Source organism: Hibiscus syriacus, unplaced genomic scaffold (assembly GCF_006381635.1).
Source record: "Hibiscus syriacus cultivar Baekdansim isolate YM2019G1 unplaced genomic scaffold, ASM638163v2 tig00112285_pilon, whole genome shotgun sequence".
NCBI lineage: Eukaryota > Viridiplantae > Streptophyta > Magnoliopsida > Malvales > Malvaceae > Hibiscus > Hibiscus syriacus.
In genome coordinates, this window is record NW_024063293.1 from 3675854 (window position 1) to 3699948 (window position 24095).

Here is a 24095-nt window from a genome sequence, read left to right on the forward strand (position 1 = left end):
TAGCTTTTGTGCAGCCAAAGCCTCTGTAAGCTTTTCATTTGTTTCTTCAGCTTCTTTCTGTGCTTCTTTCAGTTCATCAATTGCTTGTGCCTTCTCTTTCTCGATCAACGGAGCCTGCAGTTCTAATCCCTTTCCCATCCGTCTTTGTGGTATCTGAAAAAAATCAAAACCAACCAACAGTGAAAATGCAAATCCATTAATTTCTTTGTCCTTTCCATGAATGTTCTCTCTCGTTTATTGAATAAGGCTGTTGAGTTCTGGGTCTCATCCCAAGTGTCACAAAATTCGCCTCATGTGCTTTGTTGATGGTATTCACCAAGGGTACTTATGATTCGGTTTCTGATGTGTGGGGTGCCATGGGAGTTATTCTATAGGTTTGTTCATGTGGAAAGGAATGCTCAGAGTAATGCAAAGACGGAAGAATTATGGAGTGTCATTTTAGAGGTATCTGACATTCAAGTAATGAACAGTCGGACAAAACAGATGGGATATCCAATTATCTCAGTTAGACAAAACAGAAAGGAAGGAGAGAAGCTTGGCAGAAATGACAATGGCGAGAATAGAGCCTTGAAGAAGAAGACCATTGATGAGTTTTGACCGATTATTCCAACCGTTGGACAGTCAAATTAGCTGAGTTAACAGTCAAATCAACATTTCGTTGTTACTGGCATTTTATTTAGTAATGTTTATTAAGGTGGACTTATCATTTTATTACAAATTGATAATGTTAATGATTAATCTGTAACTTTTACAAGTTCAATGAGGAAATCAAAAACTTACTTAAACTTTAATGACCATTTGTGTAGTTTACCCTAAACATAAATACACCTATAATGAGACCTAAATCAGAATAAAATACGCTTAAAATCTACATAATATGATACAAAACTGGATTGGAATTATTTAAAATCAATAGTTAAATTAATGTGATCATTTAGAAAAATCATTTAGATTCAATTTAGGTTTCAAAATATCAGAATACTACACATTAACCATAGCAACACTAAGGAAACTCAGTGAGCAAAGAGGAACAGAGAACGTCTAGGAAAGTTCTGGAAAAAAAATCAACCGATCAAAGCATTTGTCTGCAAATTTCTGGTTGATATTCCAAAATCGACTTTTGTTCTCTTTAAATATCGATAGCCGTGACTGTGTCTATTCACTGGAAAAAACGATACCGAAAAAGAAAATAAATGAGAAGTTAATTGTTATGTTCTGTATGGGTTATGAACAGATGGTGATGTGGATTCTTCTATAAACCCCAATGCAAGGCCATAGTATACATTTCTACCACATGATGAGCCTATTTTCCGGGGAAGCCCCGAAATAGTAGCAGCGAAGTATTCACAGGATGCCTTTCGGGCAACTGCTGTTCCGTTTTAGGAACGAGTTTTACCTCTCGCTCTTCCTCTGGGAAAGGGAAAGGGAAAGAGGGAAAGGGAGGCAGATACGTCACCATCGGTTACCTTATCATGCGGTTTGTTCCGGTTGTCATTTTTGTCTATTGTTCCAACAAGGAAAGGCAGGATTCCCTTGGTTGGTGGTCTCGTTTCAGCTCCCAAGGCAAGCTCAAGATTAGAAGAGAAGTCGGTAGCCATCTTTTACGGACGGCTCCTGCCATGGTTTGGAGTTCCCTAACTGAAGTTCCCCTGCACAATGTGAATCCATGGAAAAGAAGAACCTTTTGCTACTGCTCAGATCCTCGGGTATAAACTTTTCTTCACACGTAATGTCACATCTCTTCTCTTCGACTGAAGAGCCGGAACCTTGATTGTATCTATTTGATGCTAAACTATAACTAAAAGGAACTTGATCTCTAGCACTACTATATAGGTATGTTCCGCTAAAACCCGTCTTCAGCTTTTTATTGCCATTTCCTGTGTCTACAGAAACTCTCGTCACCCCGCTCCAAGGAATTTGTTGACTTGTAACGGTAGAAATTTCGCAAACTGGTTCTGTAAGATCGATGTATGGGCGTTTCAAATGATTCAATTGCCAACAGTCGGCCTCTCTATTTGAAGAAGCCTTCCCATCAGCACACCCATCATCCTTTGAATCCCTAATTTTGACAGAATCTCCATCAACCTTATCCTCCACGATTGCCTCTTGTTTTCTAGTGAGACTATCTTTTAAAGACGGGTAATATTGCCAACAATCGAGATCTCTATTTGAAGAAGTCTTCCCATCAGCACGAGCATCGTCTTTTGAATCCCTAATTTTAACAGAATCCCTGTCAACTTTCTCCTCAACAACTGCCTCTTGTTTTCCAGTAGGGCTATCTTTTAGAGATGTGTAATCTTCTTCTATATGCATTTCCTCCTCAACTTTGAGAGAACCAGTACGGGTTTCAGTAGCTTGAAGGCAATCATTAAGCTCGGGGTCGGATCTACAATCTGGAATTATGCTCTCCTCCTGTAAAATAATGGCAAAAGTCCACAATTTTATTTTAAAATGAAGTGTCTAGCTGTCTACCTAAAAAAATAGCTGCTCAGAATAATACAACAATAACTCAACTCAAATCTGCAAATAAACTGAAAATTTTTTTTGAATAATAACACTTATTTCAACCAAATCTTCGAAATAATAATAACACTTCTTTCAACCAACTGCCACTCTCGTGACCCGTATTTATGAGCTAAGGTTAGCAAACAATGGCAAGAATTGGAAAAACAACCAAGTATATAGCAAAACATCAACTTTGACATTTGTTTTATGTAATATATATTGAAAGAAGAACACATTACCCGAGTACTGGTGCATTTCATTTTAGAATGCACATCTCTGCTGCTTGTTGAAATTCTAGACAAGAGTTTGGGGTCAACTTTGCTGTATTGCTCCTCCAATTTTGCTTTGGTTCCACCATATGTCTGCTCAAGAGAAGAAACTTTAATATTAACCACACTATCTGTAGAGATATATGTCTTTTCAACACCAGTGGTTACTGGAACTACATTGAATGAACTGTCACAAGTGGCTGATTCGTTATCTACCGGCTGAGGAATATCAGTAGATATTTGCCTCTCCAAAGGTACCATACTTGCATCAGGATTGCACACACTCTTTGAGAAATTTGAACAGTTTGCCTTTCTTTCCTTGAAAACACCCCAGAGGAATAATAAGTTATTCCACCCTGCAAACCGAAAATCAGAAATTTTCAGCATGACTTTTTTCCTATCTCGAAAAGAGAATAGAACACATTAAAAATAAGAAGGGGGAATCATACAAATTCAAAAAGAAACAAAAACCAATCTGAAAAGTAAGGCTTTGCTTGGTAGGATGGAAAGATAATCGGAAATATGAAAAATGAAATATAGAGAACATATTTTTTTCTTTCCATTAGTATGGCTTTGCTTGGTAAGAAGAAAAAAAGTTTTCTTTACATATATTAGTTAGCATGGTTGAAAAATGAGAGGATATAAAATAAAATTACCATTAGATCCTTTGCAAGTTAAGATTAAAATATAAAAATTGAAAAATGATGGATGATCTTGTAACCACACACACTTGACTACTTTGATTTTTCAAGTTGGAGAGGTTTTTGTTAATAGTTAGGGGAAGTAATAAGTGTTCCTATCTTTCCACTTTTCAACCCTCCTCTATCCATCTTTGTTATACTAAACTAAGCACAACCTAAGAGACGAACCATAATCAATCTAAAAAGAGTTCACAGTTCTCAAAGGATATATAAAACAAAATAGTCCTGTCAAATACACCTTAAGAGAATGAACAACGTTCTGTGCATAAGATAACAGATGGACGGAGGCAGAGGAGCCATCGATTTCATACCTAATAACTACCTATATAATCACATTAAATGGGTGGAATGGAAGAAAAAGAATTCATATAATCTGTCCTTTCTAATTTGGGATTAAAATGCAGTTGATTCTGACTACTAGTGCTAATGCAGAATCAGGAAGCCAGCAAGGGTGAAAACAGCTCAATAAGATGTAAAAACTCCAAATAAATTATCTACACAAGACAAAAATGAAGTCATACTCCTGATGTTTCTTTAAATACATTATGTAACTGGTAGCATTGCAACCAATGATATCAAACCAAAACCAAATAGTAAAATGCCAAACTCACATCAAAACAATGGAAAATGTGCTAAAGGAAGAGCGACTACTTGCAACAGCAAATCTATAGTTTACAAACAAATTCTACTCTTTAATCAAACCTACCATACTGTTGCCCACAGTGGTTGACACGAGAAAAAGGAATCACTAAGGGACAGCATACTTTCTGGGTCACCTTATGCAAAGGCTATAACCAAAAAGACCTTTTTCTTTGCCATCATTAAGACCCTTTGTTCGAAACACTGAGAGTTGGCATAATTCAAAATGCTACCTACAGTTTGATCACTAATGCATCATATCATCACCCATAAATCTAGTAGCCTTGCCCACTGAATAGAATGCTAAAAAGACTCGATCAAATCCATCACTTAAATCTAAACAGCCCCACAACTTAAGATTTCACCAGACAACATTTTCGTTAGATCCATATAGCATGCACTTTTGGCAATTAAACCACAAATAATCTCTGTATGGAGGGGAAACTGCAAATATTTCAGGGTTCAATGTCCTTTCAAGCCTCATAGTGTTAGTTCCCTCCAGTTTTTCTCAAAATATTTCAGAGTTCAGTGCTAAAAAACTAAGTCAAGTTTGAGAGCACATCAGAGTGTTATTATTATGGAATTTTGATATCCAAGCAATGAGGTTAAGGATTGAGATCTTTGAGTCATTGCAATTTATATTTGGAGATGCAAATATCAAAATTAGCCCCCATGACCGCACTTGATCAGTACATAAAAAGCCACAGAGTGGTGCAGTCAAGCAGACATATCCTTGTCGTGAATCTTGGGTCAAAGCATATAATCCAACCAAATTAAAACTACTAAACTTGAATATCTCAATTGTAACAATCCTTACGCTGGCAATGTTCATGAAGCTGGTTGGATGGGAATATCAGAAGCTCAACACCTTCAAATTTTCCTTTGAGGGCAAGATCATTCTTGTCCATGGTATCCAAAAGCATCGTGTAGTTCTCATAACTGCAAAATAAGCAGCAGAAATAAATTTTAAAAAGCTGAACCAAGGAAATTGCATCACGATCAACCTAAACTGGATAAAGAAAAATGGGAGGGGAGGGGGTGAACTGGGGGAAAAGGTATATTCAAAATCTACCTTTCAAGGTCCTTGGTAAAGAAGTATAAAGCAATATTATCTTCCTTAGGACCACCGTTATAAAATTGTGCAGGCCAAGTGCTCAAGCGAGGTACTTCGGTCAAGGACACCTTGTGGGGAAAAGTGTTGACAACCTCCAGCACTTTAAGTGATGCAAGGGTTGAGATATGGGCCTGAACACCACCACAAAACTCAGGAGGTTTTCCATGCTTATTCACATCAAAAGTCCCCCTGCATAAAAGTAACAGAATCTATCACATTTAAGGAACATCTCAAGGAAGGTTATGCTGAAGCAATATATGAAAAAGAACCTAAATGGAGCATCTTTTTAACCAAAAAAGTGAACAGTTAAATAGAAGGACAAGAATCCTACTGTCAGATGTAATCATGGTCTGGGATGGCTGACATCTTTGAGACAGCAGATGTTGTGGCTAAAGGAGGGGCATGGATATCTCTCATTGAAAGTTTGCCAACAGAAGAAACTACAGAGACAGCATCAGTGGACTGTGAATTAAGCAGCTTCATATTACCAGTGGAAGCCTGATTGCAAAGATTTGCTTGTCGCTCATCTGTAAATTCAACAGAAACCACATTCTTTGCCTTATTGCAAACTGATGATGGATCTTGAGAAGTTCTTTCACATATTTCAGGCTTCAAACGTTTAGCATCCTCAATTGCAGCTTTCATCTTATTGCCTTTATTTATCTCCTCTGTAGAAGTTCTAGGAGCAGACTGATCAGCACCATAAGCCAGAAAGACTGAGCAATACTCAGCTGCATGACCCATTCCTTTGCATTTTAAACATGGATCACTTTTGGAGGATCGACTAAAAGCACTCTCCCTTGATTTCTCACTCTGGTTTGTTGAATCTATTAACAGAGATAGGCCATCTGAAACAACTCCATTAATGTTACAAGGTTGCCTCTCAAACGACAGTGAAGAACTTGATGAGGGTTCCTCCTTCAGGTTCACTTGGTTTAACTTCTGTTCAGAAGAAAAGTCTCCATTGGTGGATGAAACAGCTGCAAAATAAGAAGAATGCTCTTAGGTTGCTGGAATCAGCCGAAAGAAAACAACAAAGAAGATGAGGTAAAAACACAGTAAATGATGAAACATTCTAATTATAGTGAACACTTCAGAAAAAAAAAATCATCAGAATGTCACAACATACCAAAACAAACTGCATTTTCAACACCTTTACGAGCTAGACTGTTGGTTGATCTTGATAAGTTATTTGGTCTTCCATCTGACTGAACAACTTTAGTTTCTCGGTGGTTGATTGCAGATGAATGAGAAATTACATCAGCACGAGCTGTCAGTTTCTGATCCACCTTAGGTGTCGAAACAATAGAACTATAGAGGTCCAATTTTGATATTTTTTTCCTTTCTAATGATATCCTCTCTTTAACTTGCTTTAATTCTTTCGGATCTTGAACATGAGGATTTTTAGATGATAGCAATTTAAATTTTGATTCCCCAGCATTTAACCGTCCAGAGTTACTGGATTTAAATGACATTGATTTGCCCACCATTCTAGCAGGTTCCTCCTTGCTATCAAGTGATGCATGTTCTCTAGCACTTTTCCGTTTCTGAACAACAACCTCATCTACAAGCTTCACTATAGGTTTGGAATTTAAGGTATTGAATGAACTGCATTTCAATAAGCTCCCTGTAACATTGAGAACAGTATGCCAATGTTAAAATTAACATAGGGAAAAAATTAGATAACAAAATTATTTTACTTACCCTTTGGTGTTTGCAGCCGTGGATAAGAAGTCAGAGAGCGTACAGCTTCTAGCATATGATTACCAGAATGGTTTCCAAGAGAAAATTGAGGAGATGGCCTCACTTTCCCCTTGTCTAAGTTCTTAAATGAACTCTCTCTAGACAAAGAACATACTCTGTTGGGGCTCAATGATTTTGGTGATCCCTTATTTGTTTCATCAGCCTGCCTTTTGGGAGCTGAAGCACCCTCTAGATTTTCAGCATGTCTCTTACCTAAGATATGTGTACTTGAGCTAAGTTTATTTGCCTTTTTTCCCTCATAATCCAAACCTTGAAAATTCAATTGCAAAAGGATGTCAGCGCATGCTCTTGTCTGGGTGTCATTTTTATTCCATCTGTTCGAAAACTAACCTTGCTTTGGCTTTCAGTTTCCTCGGCCAGTTTGCATTCTTCACAGAACCAATCACCATCAGGAACTTTCCAAAGCATTTCTCGCATACAGTAACTGATCAACAGCATTAAAAGCATAAAACTCACCACTGAATATTGATACATACAAAATTAAATAGAAATGCAATAAAACCTGCTAACAACCATGTGGCTTAAGGGATTTGTACACATATATGTGTTCTGCACCATCTGTGCACTTGCTGCATATAGAAAGCAAATCTTCTCGTCCTGCATCCCCACAAATATAACATACCTTAACCTATTCCAGAAAAGTTGGGAAACAAAGAAAAGATAAATCAGAAAAACGTATTGTCATAATAAATTTAAAAACAAAGAAAAAGAAAACAAATGTACCGATCCTACAAGGTAAAAAAGAAAAGGAACTCTTCTATTTTAAGTATATAATTATGATGGAACCCAGTCAATAATCTTAAACCATTTGACAAGTTTAAGGACCTCCTATTCATTTTTAAAGCACTCGTCGTTACCCATTAAAAATTCATTTAACAACATCTAAAAGAGTATGGGACCTGCCTAGCACCAGAACTTTAATAAGTTCAAGAATTTCATAACCACTACTTACAGTCTCCTAGGATGGCACCTGCACTACAAGTGCAAATGGAAAACCAATTAAAATATGATGTTTTCAATATCTTTACTCTCAAATCAACTACATTAAGCTAAATAGCCAACTTCCACAGTGTGAGGCCTAAGAAACTCTCGTATCAGTCATGTATGCATACTTTCTTCATAAAACGTCTCATAAAGAATAAACATAAAATTACTTGCATCATGTTCCGAGGCATCAGATTCATAACCCTCATCCACAGAAGCGGTTTGTAAAGGAGACTCCTGCTTGTCAGGTAACATCACAGATTCATCTAGCTCGTCTTCCTTCAAACTTTTACCAGTTTTATCCAGTGGGTCCTCACTATTGCCCTCAATATCTGCTTCTAACTTGGGATGGATTTTGGAAGAAATTTCAGATCTGCTTCCAACAGCACTCTTGCTGCTTCCAGAATGTGAATATGGAATTTGGATCATAAGTGAACTACCGCCAGAACCTACCTCCTTCATAGAAGGCAGTTCTGACAAGTCTAGCTTCTGGGAAGGGGGCACCTTTCCAGATCCTAAACTACAAACTGATGCTGAACTCTGAGATGAATTATTACAGTCTAAATCCTTGTTACAGTTACTAAAAGCTATATTTGCATCACTGCCTCTACCAGCACATGAAATACTATCAACATGGCTTTCAACAACTTTAGAAGACGGTCTTGCAGTTGCTTTACTTTCAATATTTTCAGAGTAGGAATCGTGACTTGAATTGACATTGAATAAATTACTTGCCTCACTGTGGCTATGGTTTAAGCTGTCACCCGTTTTATCCGCATTCATAGAACATTGACTTGCAACAGCAGCATGATCAGTTTCATCAGAAAACTCATCATTCTTTGATCCCATCTGAGATATGCTAAGATGCATACAAGATAAACAGGAAGCAGAAAACAAGTTGCAGGTTCCAGATTCTGCTTTTGCACAAACCTTTTGACTCATGTACTCCTAAATAATATTTTCACTGTTTTTGGTACTTTGGTACCTAAGATACATAAATAAATAAATAACCACAGCAAATAATGGATAAAAAACCAAATATTCATGCCTTTTAACAAACAAAAGTAAGGAAAGAAATAAATCCAATTTCTAAAGAGGATGCAAAGCCTAGCTCCCAACATAGGCCACCAACACCACAATGGACTGGTACAGCAAATTTTATAATAAATATCACCAATATTTCCATGGATTCCACAGCTAATTTGAAGGAATCAAATGTTCAAACTTAAAATACATTTAAGTTATCACATGCAACTAAACTAATAGCAAATGGGAATAAATTTTTATTCAACCATCACGAAAGAAAGATTCAGGTATACTCCACTGCATTTTTGTACTTTAGAAACATATGACACTGGCAATTATGACTAAGAAGCCTTTTTAAATTCACACCAAAAAGTGTCAACCACAAAAAATCATAGCACCACATAGAAAGTGGTTACAAACATACATAGCTGTTAATTATATATACAAAAGCAACATTAAGAAAATGTCAAAGATGAAGTGCGCTTGCTACCTTAGTGAACAAATATGAATCCAGCGAAACAAAAAGGATAGGGAGGATAAAAACTAAGTAATAGGTACATCATTTTCTCGCACTCCATTTCTAAATCATTCCAAGAAAGCAAACGAATGGAAACATACACTAATCTTCTATCATTCTTCCCACCAATTTTTTCAGCCTCCTAGTTCTCAAACACTTAATGGGGAAAATTTTAAAGTTAATCACAACCACATAATGTTCAAAGTAATATATGTTCTTCCTACTTTCAACTTGAAACATTATACTCAAGAAATATATTAACAAAATATAAACGGAAAGTTAAGAACACAAATTGCAGATTACCCTGTTTTCACCGTGTTCTTCACACTACTCTGATCCATCTCATCCAAAGGCCCTTGCATGCAGAAAATCCCTCTTAAAACAGGTGTGATCTAAAAAGCAAATCAAACTGTATCAAATAAAGCATCATTAAACAGAATTCATTGGATATAAACTAGCATCTAAACTCCATAGAGGCCTAACATAGTGTCGTAATTTTTTGAGGCAACTAGGCACAACAAGCAAGTTAAGCAATATACTCAATTTCTAAATAGAACTCAAAACCCTAATTCCATACATAGGCTATTCAATGTCATAATGGACTGATAGTCTGATACAGCATATTTCAGGATACATATCACCAATATTTTCACATATTCTACAGCTAATTTAAACGAATCAAACGCTTGAACCCAATACCCAATTAATTAAATTCCAAAAAGAAAAACTTAATTCAATATTCAAATGTATAATTTGATAATAAAAAAATACACAAAACCCTAATAAGAAAAATAAAATTTAATATAATAGTACATGCCCCTGGTTCATAGATTAACTCGGCCACGTTGTAAAGCTACTCAACATGCCGCTCCTTCCGCCTCAACCCAATAGCTGCTGCTCCCGCCGCTGCCATCGCCAAGCAAACGATCGAAATGCAAATTTAACATTAAACTATTTCTATCTTTATCTCTCTGAATCCTCCCTCCCTCCCTACTTAAACGCTGGGAGGTTTCCGATTCCAATTTCAATCTCGTTTCCCTTAATTTCTACTTCAAAAATCCTCACCGTTTTTCTGCCCCAAAAAAATATCCACAAAACAAACATGAAAATATAAACCAATACAAAGCAACAAAATTCAAATTAAAAAAAAATGGTGTTTTTAACTCTTTATTCTTAATCTATCGATGATACGAGGAAAAAAATCTTAAAATACATAATCCTCTCACTCATAAATTACAATTTTAAAAATTCTTTAAAAAATAAATAAATGATTTTATCTTCTTAGTCCCTCCTTCATTATTATTTTTGGAATAAAGCAGTTTTTAGTCCTTAAACTTGTAACTTTTTAACTTAGTCCTTGCATTTTTTGTCTACATTGATCCTTAAACTTGAACTTTTAACCCATTTCTAATCTTTTTTTTGATGATGCAATACTGTATCACAAAGGACAAAACCAGGATTCTAATTCAAAGGAAGTAAAACATAATTAACAATAAAAAATAGAAAGAAAATAAAATTAAATCAAAACTCGAAGATCTAAATAAATATTTATCATCATATATTTTTTAATAATAACCGTTACACATTTGTATTAATGTAATCAAAATCAATAATTACAAAATATAAATAATAAATTAATAATAGAATTATATATGAATTTATATAATGTAATTGATATTAAATAGGATTTCTTGATGATTAAATATCATCAGCAATTAAGTATTCTAAAAATATTTTGACTTTCAAGTATTGAGAAATGACCTTATGCATCTTTACAGATATCATGTTTGAATAGTCTAACTCCAGAATTTAAAAGATAATAATAATTCCTGAAATTACTTAACTGGTGTTTTGTTTTATATAATTAAATATAAATAATAAATATTTTAATTTATATTCGATACAGTCAGACCGATCCTTTGAATGTGGATTTTTTAAATTTAATCAGTCATTGTCATTAAATTAAAATCTTGTATGCCAAGTAAATTGAAAGTTTGGATATTAATGAGAGAGAGAAAAACATTAATAAATCCAATGCTACTGCAAATGTGAAAACCAAAACCTACAAGTTTACATTTTTATCATCGTCTCTACAAAACTTGAAACTTTACCCGGCGAGAAAGATGGCAACTTGGTTGATCATCCTGCTCATAATCTCCATTTCTCTTCTCCTCAAAGCTTTCTTCAACCCCTTTTCCTCTCCCAAAAGCCTCCCTCCTTCCCCTCCCACTTTCCCTCTCATCGGCAACTTCTTATGGATCCGAAAACCCGTTTTCCAAATCGAACAAGGCGTCCGCCGCCTCCGCCGTACTCTCGGCCCCATCATCACTCTCCACCTCGGTCCACGACCTTCCATCTTTATATTCGATCGTTCTTTAGCTCACCAAGCTTTAATCCAAAACGGTTCGTTGTTTTCCGACCGACCCAAATCTTTACCCGCTAACAAGATCATGAACAGCAACCAGCATAACATCAGCTCCGGCTCTTACGGCCCTTTATGGCGGCTTTTACGACGGAACTTGACTTCGGAGATACTCCATCTGTCGCGGGTGAAGTCGTATGCTAATGCACGGAAATGGGTTTTGGATATTCTTTTAAATAGTTTACAACACAAGGCTGGAAATGGTGAATCGGTTGAGGTTCTGGTTCATCTTCGATATGCGATTCTGTGTTTGCTGGGTTTGATGTGTTTTGGTGATAAACTCAGTGAAGAACAGATTAAAGATATCGGAGCTATTCAAAGACGGGTGTTTGCTGGTTTCGGAAGATTCAGTTTGATTAACTTCTGGCCTCGAGTAACCGGAGTTTTGCTCCGGAAGCAATGGGACCAGTTGTTTCAGCTACGGAATGATCTTGAAGACGTGATGATTCCATTGATAAGAGCTAGAAAGGAAGCTAAAAGCTCCGATTCCGATTCCGTGTTGGCATATGTCGATACTTTGTTGGATTTGGAATTACCTGATGAAAAAAGGAAACTCGACGAGAAAGAGATTGTTACTTTGGCCTCCGAGTTCATCAACGCCGGCACCGATACAACCTCCACGGCTCTACAATGGATCATGGCGAATTTGGTGAAATACCCTCACATTCAAGAGCGATTATTCATGGAAATCAAGAGTGTTGCGACAGATATCGGTGTTGAAGAGATCAAACAAGACGATCTGCAAAAGATGCCTTATCTGAAAGCGGTGGTTTTAGAAGGGCTAAGAAGGCACCCGCCGACACACTTCGTGGTGCCTCATTGTGTGACGGAAGACACCGTCTTGGGAGGTTACTTGATCCCCAAGAATGGGGCGGTGAATTTCATGGTAGCGGATATGGGGTGGGATCCGACGGTGTGGGAGGATCCGATGGCATTTAAGCCGGAGAGATTCATGGGTGGTGGTGGTGAGGAGGAGGTGTTTGACATAACAGGGAGCAGGGAGATAAAGATGATGCCTTTTGGAGTTGGGAGGAGGATTTGCCCTGGACTTGGGTTGGCCTTGCTTCATCTTGAGTATTTTGTGGCTAATTTGATTTGGAGATTTGAATGGAATGCCATGGATGGTGATGAGATTAGCTTGGAGGAGAAGATGGAGTTTACGATTGTGATGAAGACTCCATTGATGGCCCATGTCACACACAGGAAGAAGACATGAGCTTTTACTTGGTTTTTTTTTCTACTTAATATATTAAGTATATAGTGAATCTAGCCTTAATGTTTCCATGTGGTGTTGAATGAATCCTTCCTTTTGTGAAGTTATTATACAAGTATTTAGTTCAATTTATTAGAATAATACTATATTTAAACACTTTTAATAAAACTCATATATATAAATACGGTAGAATTTGAGAATATTTAAAATTTATTGATTTTTTATTGATTTTGAGATATGAATGATAATTCTTTAAATTTAATCAGATTTGAATTAATACGATAATCAAATTTAATTTTTGAATAAAATTTATACAATTTTTTAATTCATTTTCTCTATTTCATTTTATTTTAATGGGTAAAGTATGTAAATAGTCATTGGAATTTAAGGTTGCTAGCATTTTTGGCCACTCAATTTTTAAAACTTGCAATAAAATCATTAAAGTTTTAGTTTGTTTGCAGTAATGTCTCTGACATTATCTCTTGTTAGTTTTATCTGGCGTGACACTTACCTCTCGTTAACCTTTCTTCTCATTCTTCTTCTTTTCTCAAAACCCCTTCACCACATTTTTTGTATCTACCTTTCTCATTGGTGTTGTTTTTTCGATTTTTTTTTTGACGAGTCATTACTGTAAATGTTTGAAAAACGATGTACCACTGACAGAGAACTCATCCACTACGAAAGTATGACATTTGAGTTCCAACGGTCCCATAGTATGTGCCACCTTCGTCTAGACTTCACAGCTGTTACTCGTCGTGAAAATAGAAACCGTCGCCAACTTGAAAACCTAAATGACTTTCTTCAAGGTCTTGACAATGCCGATGTCTTCGTAGTAAACGGAGCTAACACATTCGAAGCTAGTGTAGCTGTAATCGTGTTCAGGCGTAACATGAATCGTCGAGTAACGATCATCGTTGACTACGTTCATAGAGTAATCACATGGACGAACCGATTTGAGAAGTTAAGTGATCTCACAAGTTTTGATGATGATCTTGGTCGAATAAATGAACAAGCTCGATTCCAATAACACATAAGCGTGAAGAAATGGTTGTCAACAGCGGAGATAACGATGCAGTGGACGGCGTGGAAGACTTATTCAAGTGATTCAAAATCAATTAGTCTAAAACCTATAGTCTCCAATGGATCGTCATCTAATAAATGAAGCTCTAAACGTTTCTCAAACCCTAAAACTGCCATTGTTAAAACATTAAAATAAATACCTAGAAAAAAATAAAAAGAAAAAACCTAGAAACAAGAAGGTGAAAATATAGACATAGATGGTGGAATTCAAGTGATTCAAGAACTACAGTGTGAAAAAGAAAAGTAAGGGAGATATGGGGTTTTGTAGGTGAGATTTTGTGTGAGGGAGAAGAAAAAGAAGGGTTAACAGAGGTAAGTGTCACGTCAACTAAAACTAATGTGAGGTAACGTCGGGGACCTTACTAAAAATAAACTAAAAGTTTATTAACTGTATTACAAATTTTAAAAGTTGAGTAACAAAAATGCAAGTGCCCTAAATGCTCGAGAATTATTTATATACTTTATCCAATTTTAATTTTAAATGACACCAACAAAAGAAAAATTGCTTAGAAAGTGTGTAACATCCCGAAATTCGGGTCAGTGACTAAAATGGAAATTTTTGAAATTTTGGGGATCAATTAGGAAAATTTAAAAATTCAAGGACTTAAATAGGAATATTTTATTATGGAATTAAATTGTAATTATGAAAGGATTAAAAGGGTATTATGGTCTTTTTCTTTTAAAATATATTTCCCCCTTAAATAAGAGTGAAACACGTGGGGGGAGAGTTATTTGGAAGTTCTTTTCTTCTTGCTTTCCTCTTCTTCACGTTGGCTCTAGCTACAAGGTAAGTTGGATTTTTATTGATGATTTCTTAAATTTTCAAGTGGGTTTTGATTCTTTGGGTGTTAAATAAGCTTAAGGAAAGCTTATATGGGATTTAAACAATAAGATGAGTGAATTAGGAAGAGATTTGTAAAATGAGTTTTAAGATGAATTGTTGATATGGTTTGGTTTTTATAGTTTTGATGAGATTTTTTACTTGTCATAAGAAGGATTAAGAAGTTTAAAGCATTAGAATTTAATTTAGAACATATTGAAAGTTTGATGAATTTTTTTGATTCAAGAGTTATAGTGAGATATTGAGGATAATGAAGTGTTATTGTGTTTAAATAGGGTTTATATATGTATAGATAAGTTTTAAGGAATAAGGAGAGGTTAACAAGTAGAATTTGGGGGCAAAGTGTTAAATTTTCGGGCATAAAATGAAAATTTGGGCAAGGGGTATCGGTACATGTTGAATGGGTACCGATACTACAAGGCCATTTATGAGGAATTGTTGTATGGGGTATCGATACTTGTATGAACAATATCGATACCATATGGAAAAGGTATCGATACATATGTGGAGGGTATCGATACCCAGGGAACATCGAAGCTAATTTTGGTATCGATGCCTAGGAAGGGTATCGATACCCTAGAGTAGAGGTATCGGTACTATGCTTGTAGTACCGATACCCTTTAAGTTGGAAAGTTGAATTGGAGTTTTATTTAGTTGTATTGATATGAATCGTATCTAGTAATTCGAATCTGATACCCTTTAAGTTGGAAAGTTGAATTGGAGTTTTATTTAGTTGTATTGATATGAATCGTATCTAGTAATTCGAGTCTCGACATTCATTAATTTTGCATTCGTGTAGATATCTATCGAAAGCAAAGTTCGGATAGGCTGTCAGATTAAGATTCGCAAGAAAGAGCAAGAGTTTGGTAGTGTCTATTGTGATCCAGGTGAGTACATGATTTTAATATTTGATTACGTAAGGGAATTAAGACTTGTGATACTTCTAATTCCGATGTTAGGCTATATGGATACTGGAACATAAGCATGTAGTGTTATGATGTTAGATGTATAAAAATAAAAGCATATGTCTAGATGTTAAGTGCATATGTACATGTGGTCTATGTAAATGTATGTAGGTGTGATAAATGATGTGACTCTGCTAAAATGTTATATGATATGCTATTTATGTTAAATGATATAATTGCATTATGTGATTGTATAAGAAGTGATATGTGATAACTCTATAAAAAAACCACATTTTGGGACCTTTTAACTTAAGTTATTGAATCTCTAAAGGCTCATTTAGGACTATGTAGATGCATTTAGAAGTATTTAGTTGCATGTGGTGGATTTCGGTTTGCCGTGTCATTTTATTTTTACTACGGTGCTGCTTATGGGAAATGTACTTGTTTGATGATGTGCAGGTATTGAAAGCAAGGAAAAGAGGAAAAAATGCCGCGACATAGGAGATTACTGAGTTAAATAAAAATGCCAAGTTCGACTGGCATTTCGAGAGTGCACAAGGTGAAAGAAGATATTTTCCAGCCAACTGTCCCCGACTCTCCGTGCCCTCTGCCCGAGAAATCCACCTCGAAGATATGCTTGGAAGAATCGGTGCTTCAACCGCCGGTTCTGTTGATGACACCGTCTGACCCTGTAGATCTTGTCTGTCCTTGGGCGTCTGCGACGGGATTATGCCGGTCACTCAGCCAACTACCCATGTTACATCATAGACTGTCTTGCTCGACTCCCAAGTAACTCAACCATGGTTTTGGGGTTTCCTATGATAGTTAACACCAAATACTAGGATTTGTTTTCCCCTATAAATAGAGGATGAAGCCATATTGAAGAAGACTTTGGTTCCACTCAGATTTGAGCTTAAAAGGTTAGAGAGAGAAGGTCTTTTCTTTCTCCGTCAATCCTACTTGCCGTGGCATTTCTCATTGACAAGACTGAGGGAGTGGCGTTCTGAGCGTCCGAAAAGAGCCAGTCCGCTGGGAACAGTTCTTGGTGGTCGAGGAAAGTATTGGGCAGTGCTCGTCGAAGGCTTTCTCTCCTCCCCTTAGTTCTTTGCTTTCATATTTGGTTATTGGGTTGTAAGGAACGAATGAAACTTGCTTTGTGCTTGTTTATTTCGATCCCCACCATGAACTAATCCTATTTGGCGGGAGTTCGCCTGGATGTTTAAGTTTTATTTCAATGAATGGTTATTTTTATATGCTTTAATCTGTTTTGTTTATGAAACTTAATGCCTTAATGTTGTAGGAGCTACGAGAGTAGCCTTTCCTTAAGTGGTTCTTAGGGTTCAAGAGAATGTCTTGGCAAAATATCTTTAGACTTCGAGAGAAGCTAGGGAAGAACTAAATAAACAAGGGGTTCTAGGTAGTAACTAGGCCTAATCCACCTTAGAGATAATGCTAGGATTTTATTCGACTAAAAGGAGCTTTACAAAAACGATAGGTTAGATGTTAATGCTACCGCAAAAAGTATTGCCGAGACATATCCTGTTATCTGAACCAATAGGGTCACTGTAGGGGTTTACGCCAATCGGATTTATCAGGGCATCTTTAATTTGTCGAGTCCCTTACTAGAGATAGCATAGGGCACCTCTGTAGACTCTGTCGGGCTGGTTAAGCATAGAGGAAATATCATTCAGAGAAATAGACTTAGATTTTCCTAGTGTCTCCTACCACTCATTCCCATAGCAGCTTGTCGTGTGAGAAAACTAAAGTCCTGTATATTAAATCAGTGTTTACATTTTATTTTGCCTAGACATTTATATTTGTTTGCACGTATCGTAATTTAATTTGTCACGATATAACCATTTGCTATCACACTACCATCATTCTATTTCCACATCAGTCATTCCATTTTACCACAACATTCTCATTTGTATATACTATCACTAACTTGACTTAGGTGACAAAGTAAAGTGTCGTGACAAACCTATTTGACTTCTCTAATTCCCTGTGGGGACGATACTCTACTTATCACTTTATTACTTATTCGATTGTGTATACTTGCACACATATCCGCACCTATATTTAGTACTAACAAAGAGCAGACATGTTTTTGGCGCCGTTGCCGGGGAATTTTGGCTACTGGAAATTAAATTGAATTGTCATAGCATTTGTATTTTACTTATTCATATTTTCTTAGCTTTTCTTTTTACTTTCCTTAATTTTTGTTCATTTGTTTCTCTAGGTACATAACCAAAAGCAACCCTGAAGAACCATTAGAACCGATTGATCCTGAAATCGAGAGGCCTTTTAGATAACGAAGACGTGCTCAACGTATAAACATGTATCAACTTGGAAATCAAGGCATTGGTTATGAGGAGGATCAGAATGTCGGGGCAAATTTAAATGTTGGGAATGCATCCAGATCTCGTGCCATTCGTGATCACTTAAACCCGATCTTAGATGATTTAAATCATGGAATAGTGGCCCCCAAAAATTCAGGCAGCCCACTTCGAGCTCAAACCTGTCATGTTCAATATGTTAAATTCAATAGGACAGTTTGGTGGCATGCCAAATGAAGATGCCAGGCAGTATATTCGTAACTTCTTGGAGGTGTGCGACTCTTTTCACCAACAAGGGGTGTACGAAGATGTTCTGAAATTAAAGTTGTTTCCGTACTCCCTGCGTGACCGAGCAAGAGCATGGTTGAGTGGTGTTCCAGCGGGTTCAATGGAGTCATGGACAGATCTGTGCAAAAAAAATTTGCTACGGTATAATCCTCCGAATATGAACACCCAATTGAGGAGCGACATAGCTTCCTTTCATCAAGCTGATGATGAGTCAATGTATGAATGCTGGGATCGATACAAGGCTTTGCTTCGCAAGTGCTCAAACCATGGTTTTCAAGATTGGACACAAGTGGTGATGTTCTATAATGGAGTTAACGCACTCACGATGATGATGCTAGATGTCTGAGCAAATGGGATGCTGCTTGACATATCACCAGTAGAAGCATTTGACATTCTAGATAAGATTACCACTAATGATTATCAGTTTCTATCCACGCGGCTTGGAGCTGAGTGCAAGTCACACGGAGCTTTCGAGCTAGATTCTAAAGATAATGTGTCCGCCCAACTTGCTGTCATCACCAACATGTTAAAGAATTTGCAAAGGCCAAGTGAGGTGAGAGAAGTGAAGGCAGCTCATTCAGCATGTTTATTATGCCACGACAATCACAATGAGAGTGACTACCCAACCAATCAAGAATCCATCAACTTTGTAGGCAACTTCAATTGAGGCAACAACAACCCTTATTCCAACACATATAATCCTGGATGGCATCAACATCCAAACTTTTCATTGGGAAATCAAGGATCCAACAATGCTCATCAACCAGCTCGACAACAAAATTTCAATGACTCCCAGGGATTTCAATCGAATATGCCATGGCATAATTCTAATCAGGGAGGGTCATCTTCATCAAACACAAGTTCTTTGGAAGCCACAATGCAAGAGTTTATTTCAACAACAAAAACAATGCTGCAAGGCCATGCAACCTCCATCAAAAATCAAGGAGCCCTGCTTTAAAGTCATAGTTTGTCGCTAAGGGCGCTGGAGAGTCAAGTTGGTCAAATTGCTGCGGCATTACAAGAACGCAAACCAGGACATTTGCCGAGTGACACTGAAGTCGCCAAACCTCATGGCAAGGAGAACTGTAGTGTGCTAACTCTCCGAAGTGGTACACAAATTAATGTGGAAGACAAGTTTAGGGGAAGACCGAAGGATGATTCACCCTCTATAACCAAGCAAGCTGATCAAGAAGTGCAAGTAGAAGCACCAGTTGATGAGGAAAAGGATGAGGAGTCATCAAGTAAAGAACCTGAGGGGGCAAAAAAAATGCCAAGGCAACTTCTGTTCGCACCCCGTCAGTACAGGAAGCCAAACCCCCACCTCCGTTTTCACAAAGATTAAAGAAGCATAACGAAGATATCCAATTCAGGAAATTTGTTGACATTCTGAGTCAACTTCAAATCAATGTTCCTTTTTTAGAGGCAATGGAACAAATGCCAACATATGACAAATTTCTCAAGGAAAGTGTTACTAAGAAGAGAAAGGTTGAGCAGTATGGAACAATTGCCATGGTAAAATAATTTTGCTCTTCCTTAAGTAAGCTGCCACCAAAGAGACATGATCCGAGTAGTTTTATCATCCCATGTTCGATCGGAGACAAATTTGTTGGGAATGCAGTATATGACCTTGGCTCAAGTGTGAACTTGATGCCTAAGTCAATATTCGTAAAGCTGGGGATAGGAAATGCGAGACCCACCTCAGTCATCCTGCAATTAGCCGATCGTTCACATGTTCGACCAGAGGGGGGCGAATTGAAGATGTCATCGTGCGGGTTGACAAGTTCGTTTTTCCTGTCGATTTTTTGATTCTGGATTGTGAGGTCGACGCCACAATGCCCATCATATTGGAGAGACACTTCCTACCGATCGTATTCTCATCGACTGTGAGAAGGGCAAGCTCACCATGCGAGTGGCCGATCAACATATCACTGTAAATGTTTTCCGATCACTCAAGTACATGGTGATTCTAAAGAATGCCAGAGCATTTTTGAAGTAGATACAGTAATTGCAAAAGAAACATATCAATTTTTCCATGACAATTTCATTCAGCTGGATGATAATGAGAGGCTACTGGAAGACTTAAAGGCCGAAGAGCCTAACGATTTTTCCTCCAAGGAACAACAAGCTAGTTTTCTCAAGACTAGCCCAGGCACGTGTTTTGAACCTTTGAATTTCGAATAATTTGTTCCTCCCAAGCCCTCAGTACAGCATGCTCCTACCCTAGAATTTAAGAAATTGCCACAACATCTTAAATATGCTTATCTGGGTAGTGAATAAACTTTACCTATGATTATTTCCTCTGCCCTCACTCCTAACCAAGAATCAAGTTTGTTAAGTGTTTTGTCACAGCATAAGAAAGTGTTAGGCTGGACGATGGCAGATCTCAAGGGAATAAGTCCAACAATCTGCATGCACAAAATCCTGCTGGAAGAATGTCACGGCAAATCCATAGAGCCACAGCGAAGATTGAACCCAATCATAAAACAAGTTATGATGAAATAGATTCTCAAATGGCCCGATGCTGGAGTAATTTACCTCATTTCGGATAGTTCGTGGGTGAGTCTCGTTCAATGCGTGCCAAAGAAAGGAGGTACGACCGTGGTGACAAGCGAGGACAATGAATTGATACCTACTCGCACGGTTATCGGGTGGAGAATTTGTATGGACTACCGTAAGCTTAACAAGGCCACCAAAAAGGATTACTTCCCTTTTCGTTCATCGATCAAATGTTGGATCGACTTGCTGGCAATGCATTTTATTGTTTCTTGGACGATTCACGTGCCCCTATGGCACATATGCTTTTCGAAGAATGCCTTTTGGACTCTGTAATGCCCTGTTAACTTTTCAGCGCTGCATGCAAGCCATATTTTCTGATATGGTTGAGGATTTTCTTGAAATTTTAATGGATGATTTTTCTGTTTCTGGGGACGACTTTCAAAAATGACTCATAAATTTAGCAAAGGTACTGAAGCGATGTGAAGAGGCTGATCTCGTGCTGAATTAGGAAAAATGCCACTTCATGATAACAGAAGGCATTATTCTAGGCCACAAGATTTCTGCAAAGGGCATTGAGGTAGATAAGGCCAAGATCGAGGTAATCGAGAAGCTCTCCCTACTAAATTATGGCAAGGGCATTCGAAGTTTCCTTGGGCATGCTGGGTTTTATAGATGATTCATCAGGGACTTCTCCACACTATTCAAGCCCTTGTGCACCCTGCTGCAATAGAACCAACCGTTCGTGTTCGATCAGAAATGACATGGCGCATTCAAAGAGCTGAAGCAAAGACTTATCTCTGCACCGATCGTAGTTCCCCCAGATTGGACGGCCCCGTTCGAATTAATGTGCGATGCAAGTGATTTTACAGTGGGAGTTGTGCTTGGACAACGTAGAGGTAAAATTTTTCATGTGATTTATTATGCCAGCCGCACTTTAAATGATGCACAACTGAATTACACGACCATTAAGAAAGAATTACTTGCCGTGGTATTTGCATTTGACAAGTTTAGGCCATACTTGATAGGTACAAAGGTCATAGTTCACACCGATCACTCCGCTATAAAATATTTAGTGAACAAGAAAGATGCCAAACCTAGACTGATTATGTGGATATTACTCTAGCAAGAATTCAACTTAGAGGTAATCGATAGGAAAGGTACTGGAAATTAGGTTGCGGACCACTTATCTAGGCTAGAGAACATTTCAGAATGCCATGACATTTTTGATATTAAAGAAGAATTCCCTGACGAGAAAATTTTATATGCCACGACAATTCTGTGGTACGCTGACCTTGTTAATTTTCTTGTTAGTGGTGCTTTTCCTTATAAACTAAACAGCCAGGGAAAAAAGAGGGTTTTCCATGATGCCAAGTTCTATTTTTGGGACGAGCCTTACTTGTTCAAGCAATGTGCCAATCAAATGATTCGACGGTGCGTCCCCGAAGAAGAGCAAAGTAATATCTTACACCATTGCCACACATCAACCTGTGGAGGGTATTTTGGAGGTTCGAGGACTGCTGCAAAGGTCTTCCAATCGGGCTTCTATTGGTCATCGCTATTTAAAGATACCCACAAATTTTGCAAAGCATGCGACATATGCCAGCGCATTGGAAACATTCCCAGATGACACGAAATGCCGCTGTAAAATATTCTAGAGATAATACTTTTTGATGTTTGGGGCATTGATTTCATGGGACCATTCCCATCTTCCTTTGGAGACTTATACATTTTGCTTGCGGTTGACTATGTTTCAAAGTGGGTTAAAGCAATTGCTACGCCAAGGAATGATTCTAAGAAGATGTTCAAGTTCCTTTACAAGAACATATTCACTCGATTTGGAGTCCCAAGAGCCATCATCAGCGATAAGGGCACTCACTTTGACAACAAGCTGATTGTCAGGGCATTACAGAAATATGGAGTGCGACATAAGATTGCCACGACATATCACCCGCAGACAAATGGGAAAGCTGAAGTGCCCAATCGAGAAGTCAAGTAAATCCTTGAGAAGGTGGTGAACCCTCAAAGGAAATCTGGTTCCCCAAGCTCGATGAAGCATTATGGGCCTATAGGACGGCATTCAAAATACCCCTAGGAATGTCGCCTTTCAAGATAGTATATAGAAAAGCCTGCCACCTACCAGTTGAACTACAACACAAGGCATATTGGGCAATCAAGAAGCTAAACTTTGACGAGCAACTTGCTGGGGAGAAACGATTGCTTGATCTAAATAAAATGGAGGAGTTTCGAGCGCAAGCATATGAAAATGCCAAGCTTTACAAGGAAAAAACCAAAAAGTGGCATGACAAAATGCTTTTGCCACGGTATTTTCATGTGGGCCAGAAAGTACTGCTTTTCAACTCAAGGCTCAAACTCTTCCCTGGCAAACTGAAATTACGATGGTCGGGACCATTCGAAATCCATAATGTTTACCCATACAGCGCTGTTGATATCAAGAACATGGACAATGGATCCATCTTTAAAGTCAATGGCTAGCGCCTAAAGGCCTACCAGGGAATCCCACATGCGCGTGACAAGTCGGCGCTGCTCTTGCACGACGTCGACACTGGTCCGGCATCTTAAGGATGGCGTGACATTTTAATTTTACTTTTGTACATAACTTATTTTTGTCTTGCCATTATTTTCATTTTTCTCTTTTCAATTAATTGTTTTTGTTTTTATTTTTTTTACAAGGGTCACCGCACATAGAAAACACGTGAGTTGTATGGAGAAAGCTTGGGAAAAATTTGGGCGGCAAACTTTAATAGTAAAAGGAGGGAACTTTGTCACTTTTCACTTTTCACTTTTACTTAGGATTAAAATTTTTCATTATTCCTTTTTGTTTTCTTCCCGCCTATACCTCACCTTCTTATTTAATATTCCCCCACAAAAATCTTTCTTTTGTCATATATTCTTTTCACTTTTACTTTTTACTTTTACTCTCTTTCATCTCTTCCTTCCCCCCGTTTAATCGAACCTCCATAGCCGACCACACCAA

At 37.6% G+C, this 24095-nt stretch overlaps 4 protein-coding genes across 6 annotated transcripts; 1 reads left to right on the forward strand and 3 right to left on the reverse strand.

Annotated features, from left to right (window-relative positions):
* Positions 1–1057: 1057 nt before the first annotated feature.
* LOC120177198 lies at positions 1058–5417 on the reverse strand. The gene is made up of 4 exons (XM_039183419.1): positions 5187–5417; positions 4932–5053; positions 2745–3130; positions 1058–2412 (listed from the first exon to the last, which is right to left on the reverse strand). The coding sequence occupies exons 2-4, from the start codon at positions 5035–5037 to the stop codon at positions 1576–1578; spliced, it is 1329 nt and encodes a 442-aa protein (XP_039039350.1). The 5' UTR covers positions 5038–5053; positions 5187–5417; the 3' UTR covers positions 1058–1575.
* Positions 5295–7231, reverse strand: LOC120177199. The gene is made up of 4 exons (XM_039183420.1): positions 6933–7231; positions 6358–6855; positions 5560–6208; positions 5295–5417 (listed from the first exon to the last, which is right to left on the reverse strand). The coding sequence occupies exons 1-3, from the start codon at positions 6985–6987 to the stop codon at positions 5562–5564; spliced, it is 1200 nt and encodes a 399-aa protein (XP_039039351.1). The 5' UTR covers positions 6988–7231; the 3' UTR covers positions 5295–5417; positions 5560–5561.
* Positions 7104–10662, reverse strand: LOC120177202. 3 transcript variants are annotated; one of them, XM_039183421.1, is made up of 6 exons: positions 10333–10662; positions 9823–9911; positions 8151–8953; positions 7506–7620; positions 7323–7416; positions 7104–7241 (listed from the first exon to the last, which is right to left on the reverse strand). In XM_039183421.1, the coding sequence occupies exons 3-6, from the start codon at positions 8916–8918 to the stop codon at positions 7229–7231; spliced, it is 990 nt and encodes a 329-aa protein (XP_039039352.1). In that variant the 5' UTR covers positions 8919–8953; positions 9823–9911; positions 10333–10662; the 3' UTR covers positions 7104–7228. The 3 variants fall into 3 exon arrangements, with proteins under 3 accessions (XP_039039352.1, XP_039039353.1, XP_039039354.1); XM_039183422.1 differs by having other exon boundaries at positions 8151–8961; XM_039183423.1 differs by having other exon boundaries at positions 9823–9928.
* Positions 10663–11563: 901 nt separating this feature from the next.
* LOC120177351 (cytochrome P450 89A2-like) lies at positions 11564–13264 on the forward strand. Its single transcript, XM_039183531.1, has one exon. The coding sequence runs from the start codon at positions 11643–11645 to the stop codon at positions 13155–13157; it is 1515 nt and encodes a 504-aa protein (XP_039039462.1). The 5' UTR covers positions 11564–11642; the 3' UTR covers positions 13158–13264.
* Positions 13265–24095: the final 10831 nt, after the last annotated feature.